At 37.8% G+C, this 17,519-nt stretch overlaps 1 protein-coding gene across 1 annotated transcript; it reads left to right on the plus strand.

Moving 5' to 3' along the window:
* The first annotated feature begins 664 nt into the window (after positions 1–664).
* Positions 665–11,159, plus strand: gjb7 (gap junction protein beta 7). The gene is made up of 2 exons (XM_004914539.4): positions 665–764; positions 10,056–11,159. Exon 2 carries the CDS (start codon positions 10,075–10,077, stop codon positions 10,816–10,818), a length of 744 nt encoding a protein of 247 aa, XP_004914596.1. The 5' UTR covers positions 665–764; positions 10,056–10,074; the 3' UTR covers positions 10,819–11,159.
* Positions 11,160–17,519: the final 6,360 nt, after the last annotated feature.

The raw sequence follows: 17,519 nt of genomic DNA on the forward strand, positions 1-17,519 counted from the left end.
ACTGTTTTATTACTACAGAGAAAAGGGAAATCAGTTTTAATTCTGAATTATTTGATTAAAATGGAGTCTATGGGAGACGGGCATTCCGTAATTCGGAGCTTTCTGGATAACGGGTTTCCGGATAAGGGGTCCCATACCTGTACAGTAACTGGAGCTCATTATGTTCAGAAAGCTGACCCTCAGGCCCCATAATTGTACATGTCTTAAGCATCCTATTGTCTAACACAGGTAGTTTTATCAGTAACAAACTAGCACCTGCCAAAATGAGTGAACAGATGCAACCTTTTGGTGCACTCTTATAAGGAGGAGAGCAGAAGCAGTGTTTCTCAGCAAGGGACCTGCAAGATATTCAATATACATATACTGCTTTGTTTGTCAGAGGGTTCGGTCCTCCAGAGTACCCTTGAAACCAGCACTGACTACTATAGACTACTACTAGATTCACTTCTATAAATTTTAAAACCAAGCTTCTTCTTTTGCTTTCAAACATTTAAAAATATGTAGAAGCCCTGTCTTTGTGAGGTTCAAACAAATGTATAAGCAAACACAGTCCTTTTATTTCATTTATAAACGTACCTACGTTATTACTGTAAACAAGGAGGTTGAGTAATACGGGAAACATATGATCAAGTTACACCTGTTTAGCTACCCTTGGTAACAGGGTTTCATTGTCACAGTGAGTGCCTTTCAGAGTACATGGAGTGAAGATTAATTTTTAATGCATCGGGAAAGCTGTTGGCTTTTTATCTTCTGTAGCCGCTTTGGTAAGTTATCACGTTGTTTTCTTATGATTTTAGGGCAAAAATTTACAGTAGCAGAAAAACTTAACAAATGTAGAACAGGAAAAAAATGACAGTGACAGTAAGATCTAGCTGCTGGAGAAATGTCCATTATATGAAGAAGAGGATATATTAGTAAGAGATGATATAGTGCTATCATTTGTTTTTCAAGCTTAGTGTGCATTATACTGTTAGAGTCCTGGAACCTCTGCACTGAGTTCAGTTGAACAGATGGACTTATATTGATCATCAGGGAACAGTGTATATTAAAACAGGTTATACAAAAAGTGTAACCATGATTCTCTATAGGTGCTGGTAACTATGCTTAAATACAGCAGCATGTTGTCCAACTATTTAAAGCAGTTGAACCTATTCTAGCAAACTGATATACGTATCTTTATACATAATGTATCAGTGAAATAAAAGCTTTATTGCATGTGCTAAAATTCAAGTTGCTGGAAATGCTTTAGTATTCTCTTGTTCAGCTTTTAGTAAATCAGTCTCTTTTCAATGATAGTTTCATTAAGAGGACCCACATAAAATGTCAGCTGGAGAAACCCACCCTAAACAATATGGAGACACTTTTTTGGCTTCTGACCCAAGGGTTAGTACTTGCTTTAAATGAGATGTAAGATGAGCAATTACTGTCCAGTTAAGGATCCAGAAAACAACAAGTGTGTGCATAGCATTTCCTACAAGGGTACTCCTTTCTACTGCCACAAAAGGTGTTGATCGGTAATACTAGGCAATCATGCAGCAAATAATGTATCTGCAAAAATTGGGTACATTTTCTTTGAAAATTAGATAGTTTCATTTAATCAGCGAAATAACAGTAATCCAATATGTAAAATCAGTTATTGTGAGACTGGCAGACAGATAAAGTCACTCAATAGTTTCGAGTTGTTATCCATGGCACCATCAGTTGGTCTATATGGGCTTGGTACATTCTTTGAGCACTTAGTTATTTGTAATCACAATGGCAGCCAATACAAAGGCATTTGCGTTCCATGATTTTGACAACTTGCATGCACATGCACCCAGAAATGTGTCAGAAGTTAAACCATTCTAACACAAATTGAGTGGTAATTGCATATATTGCAACTTGTGAGTGATTTGCCAACTAAATGCAGTGGTGTATCACACACAAGTTGCAACTTAGCATTTGCACTCAATTTTATCAGGATTATATTAAAAAAAAAAACACTGCACTGCGGGTGATTTGTATGTACCCTAATGGCAGAACTGAGGGCGGTTATTGACAGAGCTCTGTACATTTAACAAAAGGAATGTAAAGTCACTATATGCAAACTATGTGTAAATCAGGAACCATTTTCATAAATATCACATTCTGTAATTTGTTTATAGGCTGACAACTGTAAAACACACAATGCCCATAAATAAAAATAGACTGGTATATGTGTAATGTTTTCCATATCATGACAAAGGGTCAGATTTGCTGAACAGTCAAAATTACTACTGGTCCTAATGTAGTAATGTTGTGTAGTGGGATAACAACTCATAATTCACTGAACATTTTATGTGTTCATATTATTTCATGTTGTAATAAGTGTTCTTACTCCCATGATTTTTAACAACAACGCATTGTAAGTAATAACACTAATAATAAGCATTATTACCAATAAATATGACAGATGACATGAAAAAATGTGGTATTTATTAGTAAAACAACAAATATTTCCTTATTTAAAAGACTGCTGAAGTCACTAGCATCCCAACATTTCACCTTGTTAATATTTCTAAATATTTTTACACATTAAATATTTATGTGCAATTCAAGTTGTTGGAAGGAGAGTGTGACGTTTTTGTTTAGTAAATATATCCAGTTTCCATCAAATTACATATTTAAAAAACAGCTGGGAGCTGTGCTCTTTCCCTTCAAACATTAGGCTAATTACTTCTATTGAGCTTTACTGGGCAAGGGATGTCAATGTATAAAGCCTGTTGTGGAAAGTCTCTTTTGCAAAGTTGAACACAGCATGTAAAGTGCAAACAAAGGCCTCTGCAAATGGCCACAGGCCTGTTCGCTCTGTTTTGGAGCACAGAGACCTGGCACATGGCCTTTGGAACCAACAATGACTGCATTAGTCAGTGCAGGGTCCAAGGGTGGTGGGCAGGGGAATCACATGGGTGTTCCCTCTCCAGCCTCTTACCTTGTGCATCATAGAAACGCTCAAGATAGGGAGTGGCAGGACACCAGCACTCATTGGGACCATGTTGTTACCACTTTCCTTAAAGGAACAGTAACACCAAAAAATGAAAGTGTATAAAAGTAACTAAAATATAATGTGCTGCTGCCCTGCACTGGTAAAAGTTGTGTGTTTACTTCAGAAAGTCTACTATAATTTATATAAATAAGCTGCTATGTAACCATGGAGGCAGCCATTCAAAGGAGAAAAGGCACAGACACATAGCAGATAACAGATAAAACACTATTGTATTCTACAGAACTTATCTGTTATCTGCTATGTAACCTGTGCCTTTTTCTCCTTTTTTCCAGCTTGAATGGCTGCCCCCGTGGCTACACAGCAGCTTATTATATAAAGTATAGTAGCGTTACTCTGTACCGAGCACTGTATTTTTGATCCAGCACTCAATGCAGAATGCAATGCACAGGGGGGTTCAACGGCTCCCAGAATGAACACGAAGGGGCATGCTTTCTCTGTAATAATAAAAGTTGATTGTAGTTCATGGTAACTAAACTGCATGAGCCCAATTCTGTTGGGTTTATTTAATGTTTGCATAAGGTATTGTGATCCAAATAAAGAAAAAAACTGTTTATCTGAAAAACTCCAGATTCCAAGCATATGTCACCTGTGACTGTGAATACTGTCATGGGAAAACATGTTTTTTTCAAAATAGCAAACAGATTTTTTTAAATTTCATTTAAATATTTCACATGGAGCTAGCCATATTCTTCATTTACCAGGGTGCCACAGCCATGTGACCTGTTCTTTGATAAACTTCAGCCACACTTTACTGCTGAGCTGCAAGTTGGAGTGATATCACCCCCCTCCCAGCAGAAGAATGGGAAGGTAGCAAGATGGCAGCTCCCAGTAGATATTAGTATAGCACTCAAACGTAAAGGTGCGCTTTACAATTACAATCAAACCTTGTTTCGTATGATAATACATGTATGGCCAGCATAAGATATCCAAGTGCAGACTGGAACTCCTCCAGTTATATGGGAGTAGGAGAAACAAGAGGCTACCTAAATACAGTTCTAATGTGTAGCGCTGGCTCCATCTGAAAGCTCAGACTCAGGCACAATGCACTGAGATACATTTGTTGGTTCAAGAATACAATTTTAAATGGTAGAGTGAATTATTTGCTATGTAAACAGTGTAATTTAGAGTACACCATAAGAATCGTGGCAGAATCCCTTTAAACTATGCTCATAAGGTTTTTTAAATCTTTATTTTATAGGGTAAAACTCTTGATATGAAACATAAAGTGGTGATTTTACCTTTATTGGCTAACTAAGATGCCAATAAGCTTTCAAGAAATTCCAGTTTCTTTTTCAAGGAACTGCTTGAAAAAGAAACTGAAAGTCTGTTATAATCTTAGCCAATAAACATATTCACTTTTACACCACTTTGGTTATGTTTCAAATCAAGAGTTTTACTCTTGATATGAAACGTTAAAAGACTATGGGGTGAATTCACAAAAGTGATGATATTGAGACAAAATAAAAGTGGTAATAGATTTGTTGGATTTGCCACCATATTCACAAACCTCTATCTCCACTTCTCTGAATTTGTCTTTTAAACAGACACTTTTTAGATTTTGTCTTTCACACAACATTATATACAAAATTTTACACACGTTTTTTGTCAATTTGTCTTGCTTAGCTTTTCCTAATCCTGTCAGTCTTCTGTCAAGTGACTCTCAGCTGTACCTGTGCCATGCAGCATTGAGTTTGCCATTTAGAGAAGAGGTTCCCTACCTCTTTAAAAGGCTAATATGGGAGAACACACACTTTATTGACTACAGTTTAGCTACTTTCTCATCTATCAGTTGACAAATGAAGCACCACATGAGTTATAATTAGTAGGTGTTGTCTCCTGTTAAAGGGGAAGTAAAACCTCCTGGAAGCCAGTGCACAGATCCTCCATCCTCCCTCCCAACCAACCACATCAATTACACTTACGCTAACGTAACTGTGGCCCATTGTAATCCAGAACTGTAGAGCCACATCACCATCTTTGGCCATGCAACTTCAATTCTCATCCTGGATTTCAACAAGGAACATGTGCAGTAGCCCAGTTTCACAGTTTGGTCTTCAAACTTTGCCAGGAAGGCTTTGCTTCTCCTTTAAATATAGATAAATAAAATATATTCACTCAAAATGAATGCCTAACTCATTAAGCTAAAACTAGCAAAAGAATGCAAATAAGAGTTGAAACTTTTTATATATAAAATACACCTTTTTTTAATCAGTGTTTTACTTGTTTATAAAAATTAGGCTTTTTGCACCTATTGTTCTAGAGTTAGACAGAAATGTGTCCCCTGACACATTAATAATGCTAATGAACCACCAATGCTGCCCCTACACGAGTTGTGAAATGAATACTGTGTAAGAGAAAGCAGAGCAGAAGAGCTTAGAATTGATATGACACAAGGGAGTTTCACTAAGCTTTACTCCATATATAAAATGGCAGGGAATATGCTGTTTAAAACTTCATTTTTGTGCCATTTTTATGTTTTTTTTAACAACACATTCACTAAAGTGTCTGTAAACTATCTTTTTTTTATTTTCACCAAAAAATGAAAAGTGGCGGTTGACAGATTTCTGTTTGTGAATATGGAGAAAGTATTTTACACCAATTTTAACACCACTTTTACTCCAGCTATCTCCAATTTTGTAAATTCTACCCTTTGACTTACAAACATGGAGCAGGTATGGGATTTACTATCCAGAGTGCTTTGGACATTGGGTTTTCTTGTAATTTGGTTCTCCGTACCTTAACATTTAAACATTAAATAAACTCAGTAGGATTGTTTTGCCACCAATATGGGTTTATGCACTTTAGTTACCATCAAGATACTTGATATTTAAAAATTAGAACTATTGTTTAAAATTGACTCTATGAGAGATGGCCTTCCCATAATTTAGAGCTTTCGGTATATTGGGTTTATGGATAAGGGACTTTTCCATTTAACCTTTCTGGAAACATAAAGTAAAGTAAATTCTATTAATAAATCAAAGAACGATTGTCTTTATGGATCAATAAAAAAGATATACGAATGTGTTTTTTTAAAAAAAAGTGTTTTTTATAGCAACAGCTATCGGGAAATGAATGTTTTGTGAGTCAGACTGCCATTGAGTATGTCCTTGCTGAGGGAAAGCAGATATAACTGCTCATTTACATCCACAAGTGCAGTGAGCAAAGTGCAATTTCGAATACAATCCCCATGTTTTTTCCCCCATAATATACTGTTTTCCCCCACAATTCCAGTGTCTTGCTTGCAAAGGGGTGATTCTCTTGATGTAGTTGTACAGCACCTACTACAATAGTGGGCAAGGGGCATGTCTGCAGTGAAAAAGGCATGCACATGAGCAATGAGTCTTATTTATAAGAGCACAAGTGAGAAACACCTGTAGTATCTGGTCAGAGTTGTGCTGAGCTCTTTATTTTGCACCACAGGTACCGACAAAGGTACAACTGGTGCAAAGTGCAGAGCAAACTTAGCATTGTACGGCCAATGGGCGCAAGTGCTAAGTGAATGCCACCCTATATCAGCACTTGGGTCCATGGATTTTGTTTAGTAAAACTCTTAATCCAGCAGTGATCAAGAAGCCACTCTAGACAAACATTTAAATCCAATAGAGGCAAACACCCTATGGGGTGTAATAATAATCCGGGAACTAAGAAGAATAGGGTTTTGCAGCAGCATAGTCATTGTTGAAGACAGACTCTTGGTATATGGCCTCCTAAGTGTCTGTGCTGACACCTTTGTTCACAAATATTTTGCAGCACGCAATGTAATGGAAATACTGGCATGTCAATGCACTTTAAATAAAAATGTCCCTGGTTTTAAGTAACATGTAACCTGATTAGGCTTATACAATTTAACTATTTATTTTGCTAAAGATGTGTGAGAGTTGGGTGTATTATTTACTTCTATCTAGCTGTTACCTCTAAGGGCAAGGGAACACACAGCAGATTGCCCTCTTTCCACTTCCTGCATTTTTTACACAGACGGAGGAAAGCTGAGCTGCTTTCAGGCGCTCACTTCTGTAGCCTCCTGTGACTGGCATGGCCTGTGTGGAGCTATACGGAGTGGAAATTAGTTGTAATATATGCATGATTTTTTGGGGATGATCTCTGCTCAGTTTAGCTCCACACAGGACATTACCGCACTTGTTAATGGAAGAGCAGGAGTTCCTTCAACCAGTCGCAGACTAGTACTAAAAACAGGCCCTAGCATTTCAAGTACACAGAGGCCCAAACAGCCTCCACAGTCCCACTAAATAGTGTGTGTCTATGGCATCTTACAGAAGCCCCTCTGGCATTTGCCAAAATCCACAGATTGCCAGTCTGGCTTGCCTGGGCCTGTGTACAAAACACAGAGGAGACACAGAGGAAAGCAGACAATCTGCTATGTGTCCCCTTCCCCTAACTGTTTACTACTTTGTTTCAATGTAAGGTGGTCATACATGGTAGGATTCACTCATTTGTTGAGGTCACCAAATGAGCAAATCTTTCCCACAATATGTAAGAAGGTGTAAATTGTGTGTTTATGTATTCCCCATATGTATGTGGGAATGGGGTAAAATATTGTGACTTTGTTTGTCCAATAGGTGGCAGTAGAATTTTGTTTTTACCTATTAAAAATTTATGAGTGCAGTTCACACCCCGGCCACTAGAGGCAGTGTGGGGTAGAATGTATAAAAGGGGACCACACCCAGAATTAAGGGTCTTTATGGGAGAACACAGAAGAGGCCAGCTGGAGGAAAAGAACTGCATATAGGGTAAGAAAAGGATAGAACAGGGCAGCTGAAAGTGAAGGAGGAGTCTGCCAGTAAAAGGCCTGGTGGAATAGCAAAGGGGAGTCAGGATTGCTGAGCCAGGTGGGGACAGGAGATCCCATTGAGACTGGGGACAGTGGTGAAGAGCCAAAAGTAGCTACCCTTGGTAAAAACAACAGTTTCTGTGCACAGGCGTGGTATATGTTTATTGCATGATTGAAGAAAGCCTGTTTGAACAATGTGATTTGACCTGTATGCTGTGACTCCCAACAAGACGAGGGAATAAAGTGATTTTTGTTGCATGACTTCTTGGAGTGCTTCCCTTGATTTTGGTGTGGCCTATCGAGTACAGGTAAGGGCGCTGTCCCTTTAAGAAGTTATTACCCAGGTTCTCCCTACAAATATGCCCACTTTGGGTGGGTGATATAGTGCTAATGTGTTTGTTTGGCTCTATTTTTGGCCAGATATTGGTTGGGGAGGCCCATCGGGGATCCCCATACAGAGGCAGATAAGCTGCCAAATAGGTCTGAAGGACCCTAATTAGCAGCTTAAAGCTTCCATGTATGTCAGCTTTAGTTGTAGTTAAAAAAACACACACTTCAGAGAGAGAGAAGCTAGAGGGACAGCTCAACTTTAGTTCAATGAAAAGGGCTTGCACTGAACATGCTTCCTTTTGAGCTTATGGTTAAGAATTTTTTTTTAACTCAGTACAACAATAAATTGAAACTACTTTTATTGTCCATTTTTTTTTATAGTCCATAGATAAACCCTCTGTACCCATCTGTACCAGATTTCCAAATTAAAATCCTGGGAAAGGATGGGGGTCTGTGGGACACACAATGCAGTGCAAAAATGTTATATGCCACATTACTCCCCTATTGCTGTACACCCACTCAACATCACAGCCACATGTTTTAATATCAATTTCCCATTTTCCTAGAAAAGCTTAAAAACAAGACCTAAAACCATAAAGCAAGCAATATTTCCAAAGTTCAGAACTGAAGGAACCAGCAGTAAGAGCCAATGATCACAGCTGTGTTAGGCAGTGTTTATAGTGCAGATCACTTACCTGCTAGATGTAAGATGTGCACAGCAGCAAAGTGCAATGGAGAGTGGGCACTTCCTTCATCAAAAGAGAAGTGTGAGAAGTTTGGGGGACATGGGAAGAGTAAGGGGGTCAGGTGGCAGAAGGCCACAACTTCCTACTGTCCTGGAATATAAAAGCTTAACTAAACAAATAGGCTAGAAATTACTTTATGTTCTGGGTTTCTGTTCCAGCCCGAGGCAACCACAGCCCTTTAACAATGAAGATCTGTGCCTCCAAAAATGCCCCCATTAGTTCCCCATCTTCTTTTCAGCTGCTTTACTACACATGCTCTGTGACGCACTGCGGCTTAGGGACCAACTCACATTATACTGTATATATAGCATATAAAGGTCCCAATACCAGTGCAATTATCATCAGAATGTAATAATCAATCCTGTAGCATCAGCTTGTATGACAGTCCAGCCTAATTTTTTGTTTGATAATTTGTGACAACCCCTATGCTTAGCATCTCAACAGCTGCTCAGAGCCCACTGAGCATGTGCACTGGCCTGACAGTTCTAACAGAATGTAGACTGCACCTGTATCATTACTACTATAGAAATGCTGAAACTGACTGCCTGCTAGTGCAGTCAGTCTAGTGTATATTTATACTTCTAGCCATATTTATATTTAGGGTTTAGTTCTTCTTTAAACAAATTACCTGTGCCGGGTAGGGTTAGTTCATTGAAAAATAGGTCTATAAGTTAAATATAGATTTATATAGTTAAAAAATAGGCATTAATACAAGTCCTTTTGCATTGTGCACATGTTTAGCAAATGGGGTCCTTTTAGCCCCCTTAGCAATGGCAGAAGCAATACGGCGAGCAAAATCATACCCCTTAGTGCTGATTGACTAAGCACATATGTTATTCAAACAATAAAGCTGCAATGTACATGTGGTTTGTATTGGCTAAATTACTGGCTAATCACATGCATGTTGTGCACAACTTTACTGGCACCTGCTACATCTACTATAATGGCTTTATTTCTGAGGAAATACACTGCATTAAAGTCAGCCAACAAGCATATTCATAGTGATATCTCAGGTCGCAGATGAAAAATTTATTTTTTTCCAGCACTGAAGATCAACTCAACCACATTTGTGTTGGTCTAGTATAAGCAGTTTATAGTTTGCTTTAACACTGTCATAAGCTATAAAGTATAGATATGGCACTAATATATTTCTCCCTCTACACAGAACATTTCATAGTCGTGAGATGAGTTGGTCATTTTTGCGTGATATCTTGAGCGGAGTGAATAAATATTCCACAGGCATTGGAAGAATCTGGCTTTCGGTTGTGTTCATTTTCCGACTTTTGGTCTATGTCGTTGCTGCAGAAGCTGTGTGGAAAGATGAACAGAAAGAATTTGAGTGCAACATCAGACAGCCCGGGTGCGAAAATGTCTGCTTTGATCAGTTCTTCCCCATCTCCCAGGTGCGCCTTTGGGCTCTACAGCTGATTATGGTGTCAACACCCTCGCTTCTTGTTGTTCTTCATGTGGCCTATCGGGAAAGCAGGGAGAAGAGGCACAACAAGAAGCTGTATGCCAACACTGCAGACATGGATGGGGGATTATGGTGTACATATGTCATAAGTCTTCTCTTTAAGACTGTGTTTGAATTTGGATTTCTTGTACTTTTCTACAAACTGTATGGTGGTTTCAGTGTGCCACGACTGGTGAAATGTGATATGGATCCCTGCCCCAATGTTGTGGACTGCTATATCTCCAAACCTACAGAGAAGATGATTTTTCTCTATTTTGTGGTCACAACCTCAGGACTTTGCATTTTGCTTAATGTTAGCGAGTTATTTTACCTTATTTTCAGATACTGTACAAAATTCTACCTGAAAAAGCAGGCAAACAAAATGGCACAAGAAACATGTGATTGCAAGAATAAGCAACATAACCTAATACCCATTACATCTGAGCAGGCGGGCACTGATGTGCCTGATGGTTAAAAGCTACAAATAATTCATGAACAGGGCATTACTGGGACAGTGCAAGATGTAAAAATATGTATTTTGCAAACTGAAAGAAATCCTGTGGGATGTTTAACTGCCACCCCTTTCAACTGTGAGAGGATGAGTTTTCTACATCATTTTTGTGCTTCCCTATTAGACAGTCAGATCATGGTCTGAATTAGATGTGCTTTTTGGATGGGATTGTGTTTTATAACATAGGTATGGGATCCATTATCTAGAATCCCATTATCCAGAAAGCTCCAAATTTTGGGAAAGTCATCTCCCATAGACTCCATTTTATTTAAATAATTTCTGTCTAAATATTAAAGCTTATCTTGTACTTGATACTAACTTCGATGTGATGACAGATTCTGTTGATGCCTTTAAGAGGGTTTGAATGAGTTCTTGAACAAGCAATATATTCAAGACTATTGTGATGCTAAAATCTACAGTTAATATTAATGTTGGTATATATGGTTTATGTATGTGAGTGTATAGATAGGTCAGTATAGTTTTCTGTGTGCTGAGGTTCACTTGGAAGGGTTAAACTTGATGGTCTTTTTTTCAACCCAACTTCACTATTGGAAGCAAAAAATCCTATTGGGTTAAATAAATGGTATAATAATTTTTACATAGACTTATCTAAAGACCACTTATCTGAAAAACCCCAGGTCCCAAGCATTCTGGATAATAGATCCCATAACCTGTATGTTTTAACTATCTATGGTGGAATATTCAAAAATGTGTCTGTATTCATATTTTTTTTTTAACCATATGCCATTGCTTGAAAGAGCAAAAAAGTAGAAAATGTATAATTAAATATTGTATTTATATAAAACATGGGCTCACATCTGTTTATCTTTTGTTGCCACACTAGTGGGCTGAGTGAATTGAAGGGCTAATGTGCACTAACATTCCTCTGCCTGATTTGGCTTAGTGCTGGGGAATAGAAATACCATCATTTGCACTGAATATTTTTTCTTGCTATATTGCTATTGCTGCTGCTGCTTCTATGTTTGGCTGTTTTGACTGGTTATACCCCCAGTGACAGAAGGCCACTGCTCTGTGACATCAACAGGCCCAAACTGGCAATCTGTGGATTCTGGCAAATGCCAGAGGGTCTATTTTAAATTGAAATAGACATTATTTAATTGGCTGGTGGTGGGGCTGTTGGTGCCAGGTCTTCTTTTAAATCCCAGTCAAGGCCTACACCCCCTCTCCCTACCTGGCACTATGATGGCCTATGGAGTGAAAAGGAGAGAAATGGTCAATCCACCCATACATGTCCACACATTTGTCCGTTTCTGATTGATGGGCCTTACTTACTTACTCACCTATGTTACGAAATGAATCTTTTCATCTGCTGCTATTCCTTCATGGTACTTGGATAGAAAATAAGAAAATGTAGAATTGGGAGCAGCAACATTGACATTGGCTGTACTAGATACTGACATTGGCTCGTTTTCACTCAGAGCCAAGCAATAAGAGCATTGCCAATTCACACATCACCTGCATTTTCTCAGACTAAAGGCTGATCAATCAGAATCTCAAATCCTCTAAATGGGCACCTTTAGACATTAGCATTAGATTTAGGTTTATATTTAGCCTTTCTATTTCTTAACAGTTGAATCTTAATACAAACTACACAATTGATTTAGCCACTCCTCAGCTGTGCTTTCTGGTGTCATCTTTGCACTCCTTTGCCCTAGGCATGCCACTGGCTCACAACCCTTGCTGCATAAGGGTTACCGGATAATTATTAAAGGTACAGTAGAGTGTATACATCTATAAAGGCTTTCGCATCCAGATCATGAATTCACACTCCCACGCGTGTATATTAAACAATTAACTTTCTCAGTAAAAATCATGGTACCGTTGTGACAGAATCACATTTTGATACCTGTATGGGTTTCACATACCTGAATAAGTTAAATGAAACCAGTAATGTTGGTCACTGTAAAATGCCAGGGAATTTCCCTACCACTTAGCTGTGGCTCAGGTGAGTGGGGAAACATTTTCAAGAATACTCAGAAAGTCCAGTTGGTATAGACTTACTGTGAAGTGCATGAAATTCCCAATAGAATAGGCTGTATAGCAGTAATTCCCTGTGGGGGCTTGGAGCAGTGGCAGAGGGTGCTCAGCCATAAGAGGGTAGTTCACTTTTAAGTTAAAATTTAGTATGTTACAGAATGGCTAATTTTAAACAACTTTTATATTAGGCCTCATTTTTTTTGTTTATAGTTTTTGAATGATTTGCCTTCTTCTGACTCCTTTCAGCTTTCCAATGGGGCTCACTGACCCCAGCAGTCAAAACCCTGTTTCTGTGTGAGGCTACAATTTTAATGTTATGTTTACTTTTTATTAATTCTCTTTCCATTCATGCCCCTCCTATTCATATGTCAGTCTCTTATTCAACCCCCTGCCTGGTTGCTAGGGTAATTTTAGACCATAGCAACCAGATATTCGATGCTGAAATTCTAAACTGGGGGAGCTGTTGAACAAAAAGTGAAGTATGTTTGTGAAGGTTCTCATTCATCCAGGTCATGGTATATCTGTAGTAATAAGTCATATCAACTGGACTCGAGAAAACCAGTTGGATGACTGGCGAAATGTCAAAAAAAAAAAGTCCAGTTGATTTGACTTATTACTACAGATAAAGTGAAATAATTTAGAAACCACAATAACAAATGTAGACTATGAATATGGATTTACCGTCATATATTCTTGGAATGATGGCACAATGTCTGATACAACAATATTTCCTATATGTGTACCCATGTCATTAGCTAAGGGGGGCCCTGACAAAAAGTGAAAACTTGAAATAAAAAAAAAAAGTTTGACAGTCAGTGCAGTGTAGGAAAGCAGAAAACAGGAAAAACCAGGGGTTGGTACTATAAAGAACACTGTAGAAATGTAAAAGTAAAGCAAGTTGAAAAACAATAAGTATTTAACAGGTTAACAACATTACACTGTGTATACAGAGTAATACTGCCACCGTGTGTCCAATAGGAAAACTACACTTTGCTCTCTAAGGAAATGAAGAAAGCAATATTTACAGCTTTTTAATTCTTAAAATGGCAATGGGAAAGAAAACTAAAGCTACCTCCATTAAATAACTGAACACTTTGCATTGGGCAAGCCACTAAGATCCTCATGCTGAGGTAGAAATGTTACACTGTGAACTATGTACATGGCCATGTTTATTTAAAAAAATATAGAAAATACTGAGCATACATCAGATAATAAGACTCTGTAAAGTGGAGGATCCCAAACTAAGTCAGACATTAAAAAATAGTATGATATAGTAGAAAATCACCAATATTATTTATATCCAGTTATTTATAGTGCCAACACTTATGCAGTGCTTTATAGAGATTATATATCCTTCACACCAGTGCCTGCCCCAGTGGAGCTTACAATCTAATCATATTTACACACAGTAGGGTCATGTTTTATCAGGAGTCAATTAAACTACTCTTTTGTGAGTGGAAATTAAAGTCAGGAACCCAGCACTGCAAAGCAAAGGTAAGAGTAAGAGGATGCAGATATCCATAGATTTTTTATATTATCACAAGTCCACCATATATCTCCTATCTCCAATACAAGTGTAAAGTTATATAAAGTTATATATTTGCAATTTAGAAGTACTATTTCTGACCACTTTTCCTGGGTTGTGGAGCTAATAGTTTAGTGGTTTGATGTATAATATTGACAATATAGTACTTTTAAATGTCCAGTGCACCAAGACCTTCTGAGATTTCACTTCATTGGAGTATGTTATTGGCAACTCTCAGGATATCTATCCCAAATAAATTGCTTAAATGTAATATTAACGTTAATAAAAATGGATAGATGGAATTGTGATAGAAATGCAATCATATAAATATAATAGTTTGTAATAGTAATAATAGCATTTTTATAGCTGAGATTCTGCCCAACCAACCAAGAACTCAATTTAATTATTTCAATTACAATAGATGGTGGAATAATTTTGTTAGAATTTTAGTTAATTTTATACCCAGATATGTAATACAATCTTTACACCAGTCAAATTGAAACTGTTTTTTTATTTTAAACCGTTTGTTTTGTTGAATTTTCAGAGGGATATTTAGCATTACGGCGTTGGTCCCATATACTTTATAGTATAGTATTGTATAATATTTTTATAAGTTTAGGTTGTTTCTGTAGGGTTGGACAGTACTAGTATTATATCATCTGCATATAAGCCTAAGCATTGATCTTTGGGGCCAAGTTGAATAGACGACAATTCTTTTGTGTTTCTAATTTTTTGCGCTAACACTTTTATTGTTAAGTTAAACATCTTGGATTTAAATATTGTTCTTGCATAGTAAGTGTCATTAATCACTCTGGCTGTGGGTTCATTATATAAAGTGGAAGCTGCGTTTATAAATACTTTATCACAACCTAGATTATGTAAAACTTTCTTTATTCGCTCAGCAAATGCTTTTCCAGCATCTAAAGTCAGGATAAGAGTAAGGATTTTTGTTCTGCATTGCAGCAGTAGCAGCAGTAGTAGTAGTAGTAGTAGTATTAGTAGCAGTGGTAGCAGTAGTAGTAAGAGAAGTAGCACCATCTTATTATGTGCTTTTCCTGTTGTGTATGTAGTGCCGATAACTTCAATGGGGAATGAGATTCCTTTGTTCTGTCCATTTTTAACTGCGCAAGCTCTTTGCTGTTTGCTATCTTGAAACTGTGCTGTTCAGGCCAGCCTTGCTTTATTATAGAAGAGACTGGTGCAGGAAACACAAGACTAAGGGGCAGATTTATTATGCAGTGTAAAAAGTGGCAACAAAATTTGCCACATTGCATTTTTTCTTCCACCAGAAATCAGTCCTGTGCAGTTCTGACAAACTGAATGGGGAGAGAACTAGATATAATGTGAAATTTAGTAATAGTTCAACAAATATGGTAACAATATTATACAGAACACTCCTGTTTCCAGTTCACAATATAACCCTTTAACATACATTACACTGCTATTATTAAGTATGTGTAACAGGAACACACCCCACTGCTCTGTAAGGATGAGAGTCTAATGACAATCCTAATGTAATGGGACTCTAACACCTGCAATAAATCTCCTCCACCTCAGGAAATCTCCTTCAATTGCTTTCCCACCTGCAAAAATGTAAATTGCCATTGGAAAAGCAATCAAGGCGAAGCTACTTTGCCTGTCGAGGAAAGTTCAGCCTACGTTGGAAAGTAGCTGTCACCCCAACAGTGATTTGCATTTTAGTTTGTCATTGCCCTAACAGAAACATAATTTACTCGTAATGGAAGCTTCGCTATAGAGCAGTGTGACAATCTGTAAAGGAGACATGTTGTGTCATACTGATCCTATAATATAATATGCCACTATCATTGACATGTACAGTGCTCCAGAAAAAAACATTTACTTACTAAAATGTGATCAGATCACATCTCATTTCCTTTCCCACAGGATGTAGTCACAGAATTGACTGACAGGTACAGCCTAAGCCCCACCCCGAGTCCCTTCCCATGGTTTATGTCTTCTAACATGCCAATATCTTTTCACAAGATTTTACTTAGCGTAGGTTTAATCATAATCACTTACAACAGGAGAGCTGATAGGCATTGCTAGGGCACAGTAATTTAAATATAGGTATGAGATCCCTTATCCAGAAACCAGTTATCCAATAAGTTCCAAATTGCAGGAAGGCCCTCTCCCATAGACTCCAATTTAAGCAAATAATTCAAATGTTTAAAAGTGATTTCCTTTTATTTCTATAATAAAACAGTAGCTTGTACTCTATCACAACTAAGATATTATTAATTTTTATAGGTTTTATAGATCTATAGATTTATAGATAAATCTATAAATTTATAGATTTAAGGTACGAAGATCTAAAGTACAAAAAGACCCCTTATCCGGTAAACCCCAGTCCCTGAGCATTTTGGATAACAGGTTCCATCCCTGTACTGGGGTGGTAAGATGCAGAGGCGCAGAGCATTAAAATTAAGCAACAACTCAGAAAAGCAGCATTCCAAACATGCATCTTACACAAAACTTTATCAGCTTCAACTGCGCATGCTTAAGCAGGGTCCGTGTTGGCGGTGAGGCCTGAAGCTTCTACGATTGAACAGAAGATGGCACCCAGGTGCGCAACTGTGCTGCTCTGCATTTTTAGGTTGGGGTTTGCAACGGGCAGTTTTTTTTAGTTATAGAGTATATGATAAGGGAGAGGTGATGGGGGTCAAGGCAGGACAGTTAAGGGGGCTTTTATAGCTGGGGGGTATAGCTCTCCTTTAAGTACATCCAAAAATCATACAGTTCTCAATTTTAAGACAGTTAACCCTTAAAAACAAGCTAAAAATGAAAGGTATATGTCCCCTTTATAATAACCAGTATAAAAGTATCAGTACAGAGTATTTTGCATGACTATGAATAGTTGTGGCCCTTTCGGCCTGTTTCCAAGTATGATGCAGTTCTGCTCCAAAGCCTAAAGGGTATATTTACATCTAGATATGTCTTTGAGCCATTAAACCAAAGCTTAGCAAGTTAGTAATTATTTGCTGTGCTGCAGAACTGATTTTTCCCATTTAGAGAGAGCATGGGAATTAATGTTTTGCATTTATATGCTGAACTGTTTAGAAAGATGTATGACTTCATCCACAAAAGGCTGGTTCTGATTGTGTTGCCTCTGTGACTCCATCAG

This window comes from Xenopus tropicalis, chromosome 5 (assembly GCF_000004195.4).
Source record: "Xenopus tropicalis strain Nigerian chromosome 5, UCB_Xtro_10.0, whole genome shotgun sequence".
Taxonomy (NCBI): domain Eukaryota; kingdom Metazoa; phylum Chordata; class Amphibia; order Anura; family Pipidae; genus Xenopus; species Xenopus tropicalis.

Coding starts and splice junctions, on each gene's coding strand:
- gjb7 (XM_004914539.4), top strand. CDS start 10,075: ATGAGTTGGTCATTTTTGCGTGATATCTTGAGCGGAGTGAATAAATAT.